Genomic DNA, 17,630 nt, shown 5'->3' on the forward strand with positions numbered 1-17,630 from the left:
CAAACAAAACACTTTTGTACTGTGGAATTGGAAATGCTATTATAAAAAACAGCATGAGTAAACATAAACAGTTCTGGTTTTTATCCTATTTTGTCTCCTCAAAGGAAACCCTTGCAAATAATTTATGCAAACTGCACATAATCCCTGGGCTGCATTTAGTGGATCATACCGAAAAGGACCTGTGGACATTAGCTGGTCCGAAAGTGATATTCTCCAGTCAGGTAAAATAAGATAATGGGAAGGTTATTTCTAATCCTGGTTTGAAATTCTAAAAACTGGACTGTAGGTCTATCCTGACATTGCTTCATTCCACCCCCCTCCACCCAGTTATTTCTGTCATGCTTCAAGTCTTACACTCTGTTTTAAATGCCTTCAGATGCATTCCTCTGGAATTGTCCAAGTGTAGCTTCCTATTTTGCTCAGTATATTTGCCACTTCACATGGGTTTAGTGCAAAGTATTTTATTACCTTGGCTTTTGGATTGTTTTCAGATGCAGTATTTTCCCCTGTGTAAATCAACAATTCCTGGATGTTCTTTTTGCTTTTCTTCAGTCTGTCCATCTGTGGCTGGCACAAGGCATTGAGATGCCTGAGGCAGGCAGGCCTTCTTCCCCCCTACTTCTTCTTGGGCTGCAAAAAGACTCATGGGAATAGGGATGGTTTGTGTGCGAAGGGAGAATTGCGGAAAAGGAAGGAGGAAGAGGGAGGGGAAAGGGAGAAACTGGGGGCTGGAAATGAAACATTTCAAAAAAAGGAGGGAGTAGGATGCATGAGAATGAGGGTAAAGCGGAGAATGCAAAAGGGCTGCAGAATAGGAGGGGATGGTGGCTTCATAATTGAGCAGAAGGTGGAAAAGGTGCATAGTAGTTGCAATGTGTGGGGAGAGGAAGATGCAGGAGGTTTCCAAGGGCTGGTCGCTATACAAGGGGAGTTGCACAAAAGGGAGCTGCTTGGAGATGTGGGTAAAGGTGAAAATGGGTGGAAAGTTGTGCAGCAGAAACAAAGAGAGAAGTGGATTCAGAAATGGGGTTGGGAAGGTGAAGCTCCAATGTTGGGGGAGTGGCGAGTGGAATGAGCAGGGTTGCAGCCGTGTGTGTGTGTGTGCCTAAATAGTAATAAACATTTTTTTTCCTGAGCTTGCATTCAATCTTGCACTGTCCTGGAATGTAAGGAACAAATCAGTCCTGCCTGTTAATAAAGTACAGATATCCGAATCTATTAGCTGAATTCATACTGTATTGAAATGTTCACCATAGAATGATCCTGTATTACTTTCCCAGGGGTCACCCACAAAGAACTACAGGTACTCAGATGAACCAGCACAACAATATTTTATTAGAGAACGAAACTTGCCAGCTGCTAATGGGATCATACATATCGTCAGCATGTTAAGGAAAAACCCCCTCTTGGACAACCTTAGCAATTCTCAGGCATGTTAAATGCTTCTTTTCCTAATAGAAAGGGCAGGAGGGTAAGATATGAGAACTCTGAATAAATATTCTTGGGATTGTGTTGATAGCAGTGGGCACTGGTGGAGGAAGAGAAGGGGGGTGGGAGCGCACCACACCCGGCAGCATGATCCTGGTGGGGTGCCATTGCGGCTGTTCCCCCACCCACACTGGGTGCCACGCCCCCACAGGCATCATGCAACGCCCCGCGGACGCGTGTCACACCCCTGCGGGTGGCATGCCACGCCCCCGGAACATGCGCCAGGCCCGCCCCACCTGCTCTCCGCCCCCCGGTGCCGGAGCATGAAGCTCCGCCACTGGCAGTGGGTGAAGTTTGGAGTACTACTATACAAAATAACATTTGTCCTAGCAATGAGTGGAAGGGGGAGGTAAATGCTATTATCTGTTAGTTGTGCATATTTTCATAGCATGTTGTCTGTTTCTCTGTCTCATTCTGCCATCTCTCTCTCTCTCTCTCTTTTTGCAGAAAACAATTGGAGAAATTCTTGTTTCAATGGAGATTGCCAGCCGATTTGAAACCATATTGGAAGTAAGACACTTCCCACCCAGGACTTGAAGTTGACCTGGGCACATGTTTGTTTCGACAGTGCAGCTTTTGTTTTTCATATATTTTATATATGAGTGGCATTAGGGTGCTAGTGAAGTGTGATGTGCCAGAAACTGTAAAACATATTATTTTCTACTATCCATTGTACAACCAGTTACGCAAATGTGTGTTATCCCCATTTTTGGGTAGTCTAGCATCAAGTCAGGGACATGGGTGGCGCTGTGGTCTGAACCACAGAGCCTAGGGCTTGCCGATCAGAATGTTGGTGGTTTGAATCCCCGCAACGGGGTGAGCTCCTGTTGCTCGGTCCCAGCTCCTGCCAACCTAGCAGTTTGAAAGCACGTCAAAGTGCACGTAGATAAATAGGTACCGCTCTGGTGGGATGGTAAACAGCATTTCCGTGTGCTGCTCTGGTTTGCCAGAAGCGGCTTAGTCATGCTGGCCACATGACCCGGAAGCTGTACGCTGGCTCCCTCGGCCAGTAAAGCGAGATGAGCACCGTAACCCCAGAGTCGTCTGCGACTGGACCTAACGGTCAGGGGTCCCTTTACCTTTACCATCACGGCACAATGAAAATATCAGATTCTATCTGTCTGACATTAACCCAGAAGTAACTGCAAGGGTGGCTGAGTTTTTGTCAGTAGTATCTCGTAGAGTGGTGAATGGTACTATTTAGCGGTAAGAAACTCCAGTGAAAATCCTCATTATTACATATTTTACATGACTTTTTGTTTATATTTTAAAATTTTAAATATGGATGTTTTATGATGGCCTATATTTCTAATGCCTAATAAAGGTTTGGGGAAGGAAGCTAGAGAAGTCAACTGAGAGGCTCAAGGCTGGAGTTTATTTTCCATTAAGAAAACAAAAATGCAGAGGGAGCTTTAGGGGGAAACAGAAGTCACAAGAAGAAAAAGGGCTAGTCGCAATTAGAATTATTAATGCAAAAGATAAACAAAACAAGCATTTTGATTAAATCTTTGTTGTGGAAAATGAGAGCCCTAGAATAATCCCACTCTCTTAAGTCAGGGGTAGCCATCACAGTGCTTTCCAGATGTTGGAATTCAACTGCTAGCATTGCTGGCCATTGGGCATGCTGGCTGGGGCTGCTGGGAGTTGGAGCACAACAGCTTCTGGAGGGCACCACATACAGCAGCTATCCCTGATCCTAGGAGCTTTTCCTTCTAGGAAAAGGTTGTCTATTGAAAAATAAATAAAATACAGGAGCAATGTGATAGCTCTTCTCTGCCTTCTTACAAGACATTGAATGCAAAACTTGAAAATCCAACCAACATTTAGATTGCATTCATGAAAAGGAAAATACTTTCATTTCCAAAATGATTTTTTCTTTTTTATCCTTTACGGCGGTTAATGTAGGGAAATTCTCCAAAATGACAAATCTGTGAATTTAAAATATATATTTTTTATCCCACAGATTATATGTTATGTATTTTTAATTATACTGTGAGGTTGATGTTAGATCTTGCTTTCTCTCAACAGGAGTTTTCCCACACACAGTTGTTTTTATGACTTTTAAATATATATATATTGCATTTTAGCTTTGTGAGCCATCTAGATAATATGTCAATGTGTAGCCAACATAAATAAATAATATTGTTGTTGGTTTGCACCTGGTTTATGCCTAGTTATGATACAGGCGCATATAAAAAAATAAACAGGTATCAGATGATAATAACACCTCTTGAATTACTCATCCCCGTTCAGTGATTTTCATTGCAACCAGGAGAGAGATATCTTAATGCTATCCTATTCTTCCTTATGATCGCTCTTGAAATAGTTCCAGAAGAGTTTCTTCTCTTCAGAGGGCCAGTTGTTTATAAAACCTATTAACTGTTTTTCTTGACCCCCCCCATACATTGGGCCTGATCCTGCTATAGTTAACCACACCAAGTCATATTAAAATAAATAAGTCTTTAAGTTAGTTACAAACAATTCAGTGGGACTTAAGTGATACTTGAACTTTACTTGGATTAGGACCAATATATAAAATGTGAGCTGCATGTGTATTTTAGCACCAAATGCAGAGGGAAAACCATCTTCACCAGTCGTTAGCCTCTATGATTCAGTGGTTCCTGGTAGGGTACACTCAATATAGTCTATATTTCTATGCCATGATGATTTTAGACTAGACTGATATATTGTGGTGGTGCTTAATATTTCTGCAGAACTGTGGTCTGCCTTCATTTCTGGATGGCCCAGGACCTTTCACTGTGTTTGTACCAAGCAATGAAGCAGTGGACAAATTAAGAGACGGAAGGCTAATTTATCTCTTCACGGAGGTGAGGCCATCTCCACTAACTATGCGGGGGTGGGGAGGTGCTGCAGCTTTAGAACTATCCTAAGGATATTTCCATCACCTCATGGAGATCCATGTGGTTCTGCTTTAACCAGTATTAGATGCTTTAGAGGAAATGGGAGTGTCATCACATCAGGTATCTTGTGACTGGTTTTCGTGAGAGAGAGACTGGTTTCATCTCAAAAGAAGGCACTTCCTTATAGGAATCGGCAGGCAAATTCCACAAAGAAGATGTTCCGGTGAATCATGGTTTTGCAGAAAGGGGAAGATTCAACTAAACTGTTTTGCCAGTGGGAGCCAGTGCAAAAATTCCTGCTAGTGCAACAAGATTTCAACATCCCCACCCCCATTTCCCAGAGCATGCACCACACCATCTCCATATCTGCTCTGGAGAGTTGGGGGAACCCCCAAGAATAGATTTAGGGAGCACATGGTAGGAGCAGGGAACACAAGGTCCTGCTGAGAATACAAAAGTTGTTCCACTCATGCAGAGTGTTGCTTAGCACTGTGGTAACTCATTGCTTCATCTGCATCCTGCCTTGCTGCTATAGGGCAGACCCACACAGTCCCTTTAAATAGCATTCAATGCACATTTAAAGCACATGGGGAGGAATTCAGCATAGAACTAAAAGAGATTGCTTGGTCAGCGTAAGCATCTCTGCTTGCCTAGTGGAAAAATTCCCCTCTCCTCTTCCCCCGTGTGCTGTTTTAAGGGTTCTCTCAATTCCCTGGGCCAACTTGGGGCAGGGGGTGCAGGAAGAGGGGATGGCTAAAGCCTCTTTGCTCTAGGGGAGGTCCTTGCGTAGCTTCCACTAGCAGAGCCGGTTAGTTGAATCTGGTCCATAAGGTCTCCCAAAGGACCCTGGGAACTGTAGTTTCCCACTCAGACCTACAATTCCCAGTACTCATAAACAAACTACAGTTTCCATGATTTTGTGGGCAAGTTATGTGTTGGGTGTGATTCTGCCCTTCATCTCAAGTGCAGCTATTCTTAAGTCGTTCAACCCAGAATCTGAAGTCTGTTTCAAAATATAAACTTCTGGCTTTAAAAAATGTGGAAGGTGGGGAAAGCCAGATTCTGTTTTGCATTGTTGCGGAGGAATGCTTGATAGTACACAGACCAGAGATCAAGGAGTAAACTTTTTGTGTCCAACAGACTTCCTTCCTATCATCCTTTAGTCCTTGTTAGTCAGCATCTTCCGTCCTTGCTATTTGGCCCCTTAGTCTTGCTTGAATGTTCTGAATTTGCAAAAAGTGCAAGCATGCTTTTAAAAGGAAGTCTGCTTGAAGCATCCGTAGAAAGCTGTCTACTGTGCAAAATGTCAGCCTCCTGGTATGTGAAATTTTAACTTTTTAGGGTACAAAGTTCCCCTTGACATATTTGTAGTGAAAACTCTGTTGTCCATCCTTTTGTAATGCAGTAAGAAACTGATTTTTTTCAAAGACGCACAGCATTAAGTATAATCTGCAGGCACAAGCATTTGGCAATCAGGTGCCCATTATTGTAGTTCTGCAAAATGTCTAGGGAAAGTGTGTAATTGCTTTCTTCCTGTTTTAGGGAATAAACAAGCTCCAGGAACTTGTGAAGCATCATATCTACACAAAAGCAGCGGTAAGGCAAATCTGTTTCCAGCTTGTGTGTGTGTTTTCCTCACTACATCTGTGAGGTAGAATGATATTAAGGCAGCCTTCTATATTACTAGTTCTTAAAACAAAATGCTTAGTTATTTGGCTTTCATTTCTGCATTGTCCAAACTAGGGAGAAGTGAAACTCAATTCTGTTAAAACTTTTGCTATTTAGCAACATGGATGCTTTTGCTAATGCTTGACTTCTTCCTTCAATGACACAAACTATTTTTTATTAAATACGCTGGGGCTGGTGATAGTTCCAGCAACATCTGGATGACCACAGGTTCCCCATCCCTGTTGTAAAGAGATCCTGTAGGCCTAGTTCACACACAAACGGCATGCGAGAGGATTAAGCTGGTAAATCTTATCTTAAGCTTTATCTGGACTGTACCATGTCCTACTGGAGGAGCCAAGGAAAAGGCTGCATAGGTGAATTTACTTCTCTTGAATTTTCTTGCATGCCGAAAACTTAATGTCATGGACAGGCCCGTGCAGAGCTTATTTGAGGCCTGGGGATGGTGCCCTCTGTCAGCTAGGTGGCACAAGGTGTTCTTGGCCTGAGAGCATTAAGTCTTGCAGGTCCTTGGCACGGACCCCATCCAGTGTAGCCCTCCAAGGCCTAGGGCAAGGGTACCCGGCTGCCCCCATTGAGCCTGTTCAATGAGATATGAGTGGGAACATTCAGCCATGCAATTGCATTCTTGCTATCTTAAGTGGTACAGTCCAGGAACAGTTTTACCATCACAAGTGCTGCAGGTGTGAACTAGGCATTAGTTTACCATAGCTGAACATTAGCTTGGCTTTACCCTGGTATGAACTGTAAATGCATAGGAATCTTTAAATCTCTTTGTGTCTTATTCAGTGCACATGAAATTTATTTTGAAAAGTTGGAGCTCTTTCGGCATATGTATATCCTGCAGGTGTTACATGAAGCTCTTTTAAGTACTGATGTCATTTTAATAACAGGAAGTCCTGTATATTGATTTTGAAATATTCAAAATATGCTCCCTCACTCTGTCTCCTGCAGCCCTTTCCCTTCAAAAACACCCAGCAGCTGCTATGTGTGTATCATAGACCTATCTGCAAATCTGCCAATGACTGGCTTGGTCACTGAGCAAAATTCTTCCTCTCTAGGTGTTTGATCCAGGGCTTGGTATGAAACTTCATCACGAGATTCTTGCTAAATAAAAAATGAAAATGGGGAAGAAAATGCCCGCACAGGGGAACAAAAATCAAGACTTGTATACTTTTCCACCCCACTGCCCAAAATCAGACTTGTTGGTATTTTATTTGAGGCACTAATAAGTATGCCAAGATGCGTAACACTGGATATGTTGCCATAAGAACACTGAGAGAGAAGCCAACGATGGGAGATGGTCTTGGAGCTATAAATTGCCAGGGCTTCTATGTCAGAAAAAGGGGACAGTTACCAGAAACAAACTCAACTGAGCATTTGGAAACTGACAAGAAGGGAATAACTCTACATAGTTTGGATTAGGGAAGGTCTGGGACACTTGCTATGAGGAAATATGATCTTGAGAGGTACACCAGCCTGTTGCTTGAACTACAAAGCTGGATGTTTATTCATAAATAATAATATGCCAGACTGGGGAGCATATATAATTTCTATTAATCATGATGTCTAAAACTGAACAGTATTAAACTCCAGCATTCTGTCTAACTTAAACGTACCTCAACCATTTTGTGTCCCCTATATCATTTTGTGCAAGGAGATACAAATGTCTTGCTCTCAGGATAGTTTAGGAGGTTTTGGGAGGCTGCATGTTCTGCGAAGAGGAAGTACTTTAGCTATTTTTGTCCCTCCCTCCCCCGCCTTTTTGATAGAGAGAATTACTGATGATCAGATGCTGGTAGCAGTAGGCAGGATGTCTTGAATGGTCTGCATATCAGATTTTAGATTTGTGGTGATGCAGGGTCAAGGGCTCTGAAATTACAAGCCAACAGATCTGTCCAAGGAAATAGATACATGAGAGAGAAAAACAATCTTGAGCTAAAATGGACTGCAATCTAGAACGAGGGATTTACCAGTAGAGCTGGGTGGTTTTCTGTAGTTCTGCAAGGATTCTGACTCCTAATTACTTAGCATCCACAAGAACAAAAAATCTTCTCCCTGCCCCCTTCTTAGGCTATGTACACATTGCACCTTAAAATGCAGCAAGGTTATTCCCGCCCCCCTGCATTCCAAGTCGCATTTGCATGCTGTTGTACATGCTAAAATGGGAGTGGGGGTGTCTTCAGCCAACGTGCACTGCATTACCTGTTTGGTTTTTGTGCCCCTGTGTTTTGGTTGCCACATGGAAGTAGTTAATGAGCAGAAAGTGTTGGTTCAGAAAGCTCCTGATGGTGTAAATAAAATATACACAATATTTTCCAGGTAGACGTGGAAACGCTGATTACCTTGCCACAAATTTTGACCATGGCAAATCAGGTTCTGACAATCCATTTCAGTGAGGAGGTAAGTGTTTCACAACAGTTGGAATTAACTGTTGTTAATTCATTTGGCAGCTTAGATAAATGCATAGGATTTTGACTTGGTTTTAGCTTCATTCCAGAGACATTAAAACAGGTTTGTGTAAAACGGTTAATTTTCTAAATCCTTCCTCAATCAAACTGTAGTTTATTAAGAGTGCTATGAATTATAGCTCTGTAAGGGGTGTACTGCAGTTTCCGGGATCCTTTGGAGGTTAAATGTGTGGAGTGTAAGCAGAGGCCAGTTTACTGACCTATCTGATTTGCACAGCTCTGTTTTGGCCATTAACTTCCAAATTGTTTCTTTTTACACAGGGAAGAATTCTGTTAGGTGACTCTGAGGTTGCCTTAAACACAAGGAATATTTTGGCATCAAATGGTATCATTCATACCTTAGATGGCATCTTCATTCCTCCATCAATCATCCCCATTCTGCCGCATAGATGCAACGAAAAGGATTATAAAGTTGTAGCGGTAAGTAGTCAAGTCTATCTAGACTTTGTCTTTATTCTGGGCTGATGGGGAAAGACTTCGTATTTTTGCAATGTGAATTTCATTTTCCATCATGCCCCCCCCCCCCAGTGCAAGATGCCTGCTTGTGGCCAGTACAACCCCTACAATCATCTCAGCACAGCTTTCCTGCAAAGTTCAGCGGTTTTCTTTAGCGTGTTCCTCATTTTAACTCGAGAGTCAAATTTTTGGTTGTGTCTGTGGTTTTAATCTTCCACATTATAACCCACAATATTTCTGACTCAGAAAGCAGTTTGGCTTTTCAGAGGCCATCCCCTTGCGATTCCTTTGAGAGCTGGCCCTTCCTGTTGACACAGCCTCTGCCAACGGGTCTGATGATGATGTTTCATCATGCGCTCGGAACATCTGCTTCCTGTTGCCTAGATGGAGAAGCAGACAGGGCTTCCAGGCACGGACTTTACATTGCTCCTTACTGTAGTTGCGGCAGCTGCAGAAGCAGATACTTTAAGAGGGGCTTCAAGCTGCATTTTATTTGTTTGTTTTAAAATTAAGTCCATTGGAAAAGCTCTCCCCTGGCTTTGTAAATGACTACAACAGGGAGAGGAGACTTTTTGAGATGTTTGCTACCAAGCAGCACAGAGAAAATGTGTATCACACATGGGGTATATGCTTAGTAGGTGACTGGTCTGCCTTCGTTGCTGCTGTTGTTACTGCACAATCAATATACTGGGTACAATCTGTTAGTAAATACATCTTTTGCTTAAAACATCTTGGTATTAGCGGTGTGCACACACACCAGGCAAAAACATTCTTCTCCTCCCAGACCTTTGGCTAATTAAACAATGTATGCCCTTTTAAACTGTGTATGTGGGTTTCTTTTTTATCATTTTTGTTTGTTACTATGTCACACATGTTTGTATTTTCAAATTGTAAACCTCCAGGGTGGTATCTAAATTTAATGAACAATAGTAATAATAATATTATATCTCCTCCTTCCTCTATCTGTGGTGACATTTATTTATATTAAATTTGTATACCGCCCTTCATCCAAAAATCCAAGGGCAGTTCACACAGGTTTATTCAAGATAAAAATGCAAAGTACATAATAAAAACAAGAACAATACCACCCCCATTCCACAAAGCAATAACCATCACCCCCACCACCCCCACCCCCGATCCCACAAACATTTAAAAGGATATGGGATGCTAAATCAGCCGAAAGCCTGGTTGAAGGGGAATGTTTTGGCCTGGCACTTAAAGGTGTATAATGAAGGTGTTGGGGAACCACCCTGGGGAGAGCGTTCCACAAACAGGGACACACTGCAGAAAAGGCCCGTCCTCGTGTTGCCACCCTCTGGACCTCTCGTGAAGGAGACACACGAAGAAGGGCTTCCAATTATAATTGCAGGGTCTGGGTAGGTCCATATGGGGAGAGGCTATCCTTGAAATATTGTGGTCCTGAGGCGTTTATGAACTCAGGTGTGTGTTTGACTTTTTTCATGCAGTAAAGATTCCTCCTCTTGATTTCTGTTTCAGGGATCTTGTGTGGACTGTAGTGCCCTTAATACCAGTGTCTGCCCACCTGAAAGCACAGTTATGGTAAACAATTCTTAGTTTTGTTTATGGTTATGGTGGGTTTTGGTCCTCACAAAACAAAACTTATTAAAAGCTGCTTACAGAATTGTGTTTTACTTCCTTTCTCTTTCTAAAGTAGGAAAATACCATGTGATGTTCTGGCTTTTAACCAAAGAAACTTGTTTGTGACACTGTTTCTGCTGTATCTTCATTGTTCTTCCTTATCATGAGGTGAACCAGAGAGCTATCTCGGAGGGCATGATCTGTATTGACTGTCAAGAGAGGAAGTGGTTTTCCTGCCTTTTCCTGACAGACATGCTGATGGTCCAGTTCACCTTGACTTCCCCCCAGTGAACTTCCTCTGGCTAGCACGACATGATGGATATACATCAAACATGTGTGAAAAGTGCTCTTTGTACTCACAATCTGTTTCATTTCCAAAGGCCGAGGGGATCTTTCCAGGGGAGTGTGTGTACATTCATGACCCATTAGGCTTGAACATTATGAAGAAGGGTTGCAAAAGAAACTGCAACCAAACTGTGGTGGTAAGTATAAGGCACAGAACTAATTGTTTCAGTGTGATTTGCTCCTGTTCATGATTTTGTGAGCCAGCCATGCTCTCATCTAGGATATTCCCAGTTTTCCTTTTCCCACAGCAACAGTCAACCAGCATTCTGTGTTTGCTGGGTATGCTCGTCCTCACTGGATTCTTTTGGGTTTTCCTGCCTCTGGGGTTGTTTCCCCTGCTAAATATTTCTTTTGTGGTTCTGCGAAACCTGGGCGCACCCCAAGCCACCTCCTTGTGCATGGCTGGTTCCATTTTGGAGAATGGGTTTGTTATTAGAAGGTAAGCTGCTGTTGTGCAACACATTTCTAGCAGGCCTACTGGAGAGTGCTGAGTTCATAGCAGAAAAGCCATAGGAAAAGAGAGTTGCCATGTCTGAGGAAGGCCTCCTCTTTTCTATGAAATATTTTCAAAAAGTTGCCAGAGATGTTGTTATGCCAGTCAGCCCACAGAGTTCCAGAGGCTGGTTTTGTGGGCATTGGAGGCAAAGTTTTCTTGCTTGCTTGTGCTCCCAGTGGCAAACGGCATCAGTTCCCTGGTGAGGCCTGGACAAAGAATCCCCTTCATCATTTATACGGCCATTTGGCAGGGAACACAGGCCTCTTTATTAAGACAATAAACAAACAAATGAACAAAGACCAATCTCTCTCTGTCTCTCTCATGAGGAGAGTCAGTTCTTTTATGGAATATATGGCGAAGATCTTCCTTAGGAAGGGGTGAAAAATAGGGGGAAGGGCACTGGACAGTCCAAGCTTGTGCACGTCCCTTTTCACAATCGCTGGGTGATTCCAAACGGTTGCTATTTTGAGTGGGATTCACTGGCAAATTCATGTTGTGCAGTTACAGTTGGTTGGGAGGTCTTGCGCAGGAAGCCCTCTTCACCAAAAGCTTGCAGTAAGGAAAGTAATGGGGAAGTTGACTGGAAAGTGTGGGGTATTATTAAGTATTATTATTTATGAAATTTCTAAACCACCCTTTGTCCGAAGATCACAGGGCAGTTTACAAAATAAAAACACAAAAATACATACCATAATAACAAACAATAACCCCCACACAACAGTTTAAAAGGCCACATAGATTGTTCATTTAGCCAAAGGCCTGGGAGAAGAGGAATGTTTTTTGCCCAGCACCTAAAGATACAGAACAAAGGTGCCAAGTGAACCTCTCTGGGGAGAGCATTCCACATCACACTTGCTTTAATGCAATTTTTAAAAATCTTTATTTTTAGATGTGCAAATTGTTCAAATTTGGTTGTGTTTTTGATATGTTTCATTTATTGTTTAGGATTACTTTTATTACATTTGTAATTATGTAAATCAGGCTTCCTCAAACTCGGCCTTCCAGATGTTTTGAGACTACAATTCCCATCACCCCTGACCACTGGTCCTGCTAGCTAGGGATCATGGGATTTGTAGGCCAAAAACATCTGGAGGGCTGAGGTTGAGGAAGCCTGGTGTAATTCTTTTCATGCTGTAAGGTGCCTTGAGCATGGTTTTAACTATGGGAAGGTGGCATACAAATAAAATGGTGGTGGTGGTGGTGATCAACATCAACTAACTTTCCCACAAACAAATTGGAATGAATGTTCATTAAATTGCCAACTCCGTCCAACCTCCCTGCAAATAAATCAAGATAAGTACTCGCTGAACCAATTGTCTGGAAGCAGCCAGCAAAGCAGTGCCCTGTAGTTCCCTGGAATTAAAATAAAGCAAGGGGTTAAAACAGGGGTCAGCAACCTTTTTCAGCTGTGGGCTGGTCCACCGTCCCTCAGACCATGTGGTGGGCCGGACTATATTTTGAAAAAAAAATGAACGAATTCCTATGCCCCACAAATAACCCAGAGATGCATTTTAAATAAAAGGACACATTCTACTCATGTAAAAACACACTGATTCCCAGACTGTCAGCGGGCTGGATTGAGAAGGCGATTGGGCCACCTTCAGCCCATGGGTCTTAGGTTGCCTACCCCTGGGTTAGAAGTTGAAACTGCTATCAAATGTGGGCAGTCTGTTTAATCATCAGGGCTGATGAGGTCGTTCAAGTGATGTAATTAATGTCTTGCTAGGTACCTGGATGCTGCAAAGGGTTCTTTGGTTCTTCTTGCACCCCATGTCCTAGTGGATTTACCAATCCGTGCTATGGCAAAGGAACTGTAAGTAGCAAAGAATCTCCTGGGTTGTTGGGATGATTGGTTATTAACTTGTCATCCCTTACTACTGTATAGTCTTCAGCTAATTTATCTGAAGGGACATGTGTTTGAGCCATGCCCCTTTGTAATCCATTTTGATCCAGGTGTTAACCTAGTAGCATCAGGAAATTCCAAAAGAAACCAAAGCTATAAATATAGTGTGAACAAGAATGTTTTCAAATGCCTCCTGAAAGTTAGTGGCAGAAACAGGCCCATCTCACTCAGGAGGGCATTCCAACATTGAAAATACTTCAACTAAACAATCAGTGCTTCCTGCAAAGAGTCCTGGGAGTTGTAGTTTGTTAAGTGTGCTGTTAGGAGACCCCTATTTCCCTCATAGAGCTACAATTCTCAGAGCTCTCTGGGAAGAGGTATTGATTATTAAATGACTCTGGTTTGTTTTTTTTCTGTATTAGGGGATTAGGGATCTTCCAACAATGCACAGTACCCTTATCAGATCACAGTTCCTAGGATCCTTTGGGGAAAGCTGCAACTGCTTAAAGTGTTATGACACAGCTGCAAATGTATTGTGCAGATGAGGCTGGCGTGCCTATAGCTTCCAAGAGGATTTCCCAGCTCCTAAACCATTGCATAGTACCCTACAGTTACAATATTCTGTGTTTTGTCTTGTGACATCATATCCCATTTAGCACACTGAAATCCATTTTTTTCTCTCCAGTGCAACGATGGGATTCGTGGGAATGGCCAGTGCCACTGCCATGAGAATTTCAGAGGAATTGCCTGCCACATTTGTTCAAACCCAAACAAGCACGGAGAGAACTGTGATGAAGGTCTGTGACTCTGAATCTGCAGGAAAGCAACCCTGATGGGTGACGGGAAACCTCAGGCAGGGTAAATCAAGGCTGGGGATATTTGAGACCGTGATCAGGACTTTTCCCCTTGAGAACAGCACTAGGATAGTGGCAAAAGGACAGTTTTTAGATACGCTGATCTTAGAGTTCTCTAATAAATTTTTACATAGGGATGCAAAGGGGTGGGGTGTTTTCTTTTTTTGGGGGGGGGGGTTGCAACATTCTGAAAGCAGCCTGATATCTTCAGGGCTCTCTTGGACATGGAGATCTGAAGGTGGCAGTGACAGGAGGAATCCAGTTTCTTGCTGGCATGTTTTGATACAGCCAGTGCTAAACTCAGAGTTCTGAGGCCTCTCTCGCCTACCTAGAAGCCATAACCTTTAACTTGGGAGTCTTTAACTTTCTTGTAATGAGTGACCTCATGAAACTTGAGAGCGGATAGCAGAGAGTGTGGACCAATGGTGTGACTCTGCATAAGGCAATTTCCGGTATTCTGTACTTGGGTGCCCAGCTGCAGAGTCCCCCCACCTAACGCGCCTGACTACAGAGTGGTAAATGAATGGACACAACTGTCCAGGATTTAAAAACGGCCACCATTTTATTGATTTCAGATGTAGGAAGCCTTGTCATAGGCATTGGGTATGTATCAGCTTCCCTGCTGGGGACTGAGGCATCACAGGGTCTATTTGGGGGTGGATCCGTTGCAAAACACAGGTTTACGCAGATGGCTCCCAAATGTTGAGGGAAGCTCTGTGACCCTGCTAGTCATACGCAACTGGCTCTTTGGACACAGACTTCCCTCCAGACCCCTCTAACGGGGTACCCTGTTATTGATGCTGCAGCAAATGGGGTGGGTGAGTCACCACTTCACCACGCCCTGATGGGATGAAAGACTATAGGATTCCACCCAAGGCCTAAACCGCCAAACTTGTGACTACTGCTATGGGGAAGGCGAAACCTGTGTACAGCGACCATCAAAAGACCACAGCAAAGCCCTCCTAGCTGAAAAGAAAATGGTTAGAGCAGTAATAGACTATTAATGCAGGGAGGGAAAGGGTGGGTGATGCTCCTGGCTGATTTGTCAGCTGGGCTAAGTAGATGGTGGGCGGACCTGAGGGAAGCCTGCCTCCCTCAGGTCCGCTCACCACACCACACCCCCTGGGGCCGCCATGGATTGGCCCGTTTGAATAAACGAGTTTTGGTAGGAACCCCGTGACTCTCTGTGGTGGCTGGGGTGGGGGAGGCAACCAAAGATGGTGCGGCACACTTGGAAGGAGAGGAGGCACTGTGTCAGGCAGCAACCGCCGCTCACTGTGAAGGGTGGTAAGCGGTCATTGTAGACATTCTACATTTTGGAAAGCTCTAATATAGAACTGGTTAGCTTCTGTTCTGTGTGTACCAACACTGTGTGGTAAGCTGCCAGAACTTCACTTGGAACACCTTCCTGTCAGTCAAGTATTTTCAGACTCCCAACTGGCCATAGAATCATAGAATTGTGCCCACTTGGACTGTGCCAGTAAGCCATTCTGGATAGGGAAAGCTATAAAAGACTTGCTGTTCGGGATAGATTTGCACCTGAGCAGCAAACTCTTCCTTGGTGTGTTCCCATATGTTCCTTGACTCCAGTGGCTCAGCCTTGATACTGCAGTATCTAGGCATCTCCTTGTGGTGACCAAAGTGTCTTAACAGAATTTACAGTTATTTAAGAAAGTATGTGGTGGAAATACAAAAGTTGTCGTAGTGGTTTAGCAGCTGAGCTTATTCTCTCTCTGTCTGGCAGATTGTGGCTGTGTCCATGGAATTTGTGATAACAGACCTGGAAGCAAGGGCGTTTGCCAGCCTGGCTCATGTAAAGCTGGCTACAGTGGGGAATTTTGTGACAGGAGCTCTCAGAAGTGTGCTTCTTCCGACGATGCCCCTCTGAATTGCCATTTGAATGCAGTCTGCATCCGGAACGATACTGTAAGGTATGCCTCTTCACTGATGTAGCGTGTTTCTTTGGGCATTATTATTATTATTATTATTATTATTATTATTATTATTATTACCATTTATTAATTTTATAATAACAAAAAACCAATAACACACACATCACAATCAAAATCATACATCTTAATTGACTTTCCTCCAACTCCCCCTCCTGGTTCCATTATTTTATACTTACTTATACACGTCTACAAAATCTTATACTCTTAACTACCGGTATCCAATTTTAAAACCTTATGCATGTTATTACAAGTCACCTTTAAAAGTCCAACTAATGTAAAAGCCAATACACAAAGCTTGCTAATTATGCCTTGAACATTTCCTCTTTTTAAAAAAGAAAAGAAAGAAAAACAATGTCCTTTTTCTTTCTAGCTTTTCAAATTGTCTAATATGTCCAGCACAGTTCATTAGTTTGTTTAGCCAATCTCCTTCATCTTCTTTGGCTTCTTCCTTCTATAGAGATGGGCAGCAAGGCTAGGGATTAGAACCCTTCCCCAATTTGAATTGTGGGAAATGTGTATCCCTTTTCTTCCACCACCACCCCTTCCTTGCCAGCCATGTGCTCTCTCCTGAACACTTACTGAGCAAGTCTAGATAAAATATCATCAGTTATATTTTCTTTTGCCCTTTGAAAAGCAATTTTCCAAAGAGAGAAGAGAGTTTCAAAGTGATGCAAACTGATATATTATTTGCCCTCGCCCTCCCCATGCCTGAGAAAAGCACCCAAGTTTTTAAATGACTTTAAGGCTAGGGAAAAAGGAGAATAGAGGTATTTTTTAAACAATCAGGATTTAGAGTTTGTTTCCTAAGTACGGTACACAGGAATGTAGATGTTTGCAACCATTCCTCTGAACAGTATTTGCTTAAACTGAATGACAAGATGTCAATAGACATTCCTGCTTTGTGATTTAACAGTTGCCTTTGCTTATTTCCAAGGTGTGTCTGCCTTGATGGCTATGAAGGGGATGGGTTTTCATGTGAGCCTATTGATGTCTGCAGCAAGCCAGAACAGGGAGGATGTTCAAAAAACGTATGTTGGTAAAGCTTTTGGTACTGATTGACTAATTTTTGTTCATCTTTAGCCTGCTTCTTCCGAAGAGTGTGCCCTGAGAAAGTTACTTTAGAATAAATCACTACCGCCTAGAGCCAAGGATCAGGGTTTTTCCTGGCTTTCACTCAAACTGGCTATCAATGAAGTCGTAGGATTGAAATGATGCTTTTCTTAGAGTCATTGCATGAACATTAATGATTTGTTCATAATGTTTTGAAAACCTTATGTGTGTTGAATAGCTTCGTCTTATTTTTAAATGTACAAGTGATAGGAAACTGAGTAAAAAACATATGTTTCAATGTTTTTTAGTGTGGACCAAAGGGGCAACCAGTATTATTTTAACAGAAAACCTGAACAAAATACTGGTAGTGGTTGGTTGGGTGGGTAGGTGAGGAGAGAAGCCTAACCATTTCTCATTCGGTTATTTTCCTGTTTGAAATTGCACCCCCATCATATTTTTGCCCTGCAATTGAAAATATCCAAGGAGCAATTTTGGGAAGAAAAACAGCCCAAGAAAGGGTTAAGCAGCA

General features: G+C 42.8%; 1 protein-coding gene across 3 annotated transcripts in view; it reads left to right on the top strand.

The window, feature by feature from the left end:
• The window catches only part of STAB1 (stabilin 1), a 94,430-nt gene that overhangs the window by 19,198 nt on the left and 57,602 nt on the right, over window positions 1-17,630 (top strand). For all 3 annotated transcript variants that reach the window (XM_053377553.1, XM_053377554.1, XM_053377555.1), the window contains 13 exons: window positions 105-221; window positions 1,281-1,430; window positions 1,936-1,998; window positions 4,203-4,316; window positions 5,892-5,945; window positions 8,358-8,438; window positions 8,768-8,926; window positions 10,460-10,522; window positions 10,942-11,043; window positions 13,129-13,215; window positions 13,931-14,042; window positions 15,844-16,030; window positions 16,986-17,079. In XM_053377553.1, the coding sequence (XP_053233528.1) occupies window positions 105-221; window positions 1,281-1,430; window positions 1,936-1,998; window positions 4,203-4,316; window positions 5,892-5,945; window positions 8,358-8,438; window positions 8,768-8,926; window positions 10,460-10,522; window positions 10,942-11,043; window positions 13,129-13,215; window positions 13,931-14,042; window positions 15,844-16,030; window positions 16,986-17,079 (1,383 nt within the window). The remainder of the gene's footprint in view (window positions 1-104; window positions 222-1,280; window positions 1,431-1,935; window positions 1,999-4,202; window positions 4,317-5,891; window positions 5,946-8,357; window positions 8,439-8,767; window positions 8,927-10,459; window positions 10,523-10,941; window positions 11,044-13,128; window positions 13,216-13,930; window positions 14,043-15,843; window positions 16,031-16,985; window positions 17,080-17,630) is intronic.

Source organism: Podarcis raffonei, chromosome 2, assembly GCF_027172205.1.
Source record: "Podarcis raffonei isolate rPodRaf1 chromosome 2, rPodRaf1.pri, whole genome shotgun sequence".
NCBI classification, from domain to species: domain Eukaryota; kingdom Metazoa; phylum Chordata; class Lepidosauria; order Squamata; family Lacertidae; genus Podarcis; species Podarcis raffonei.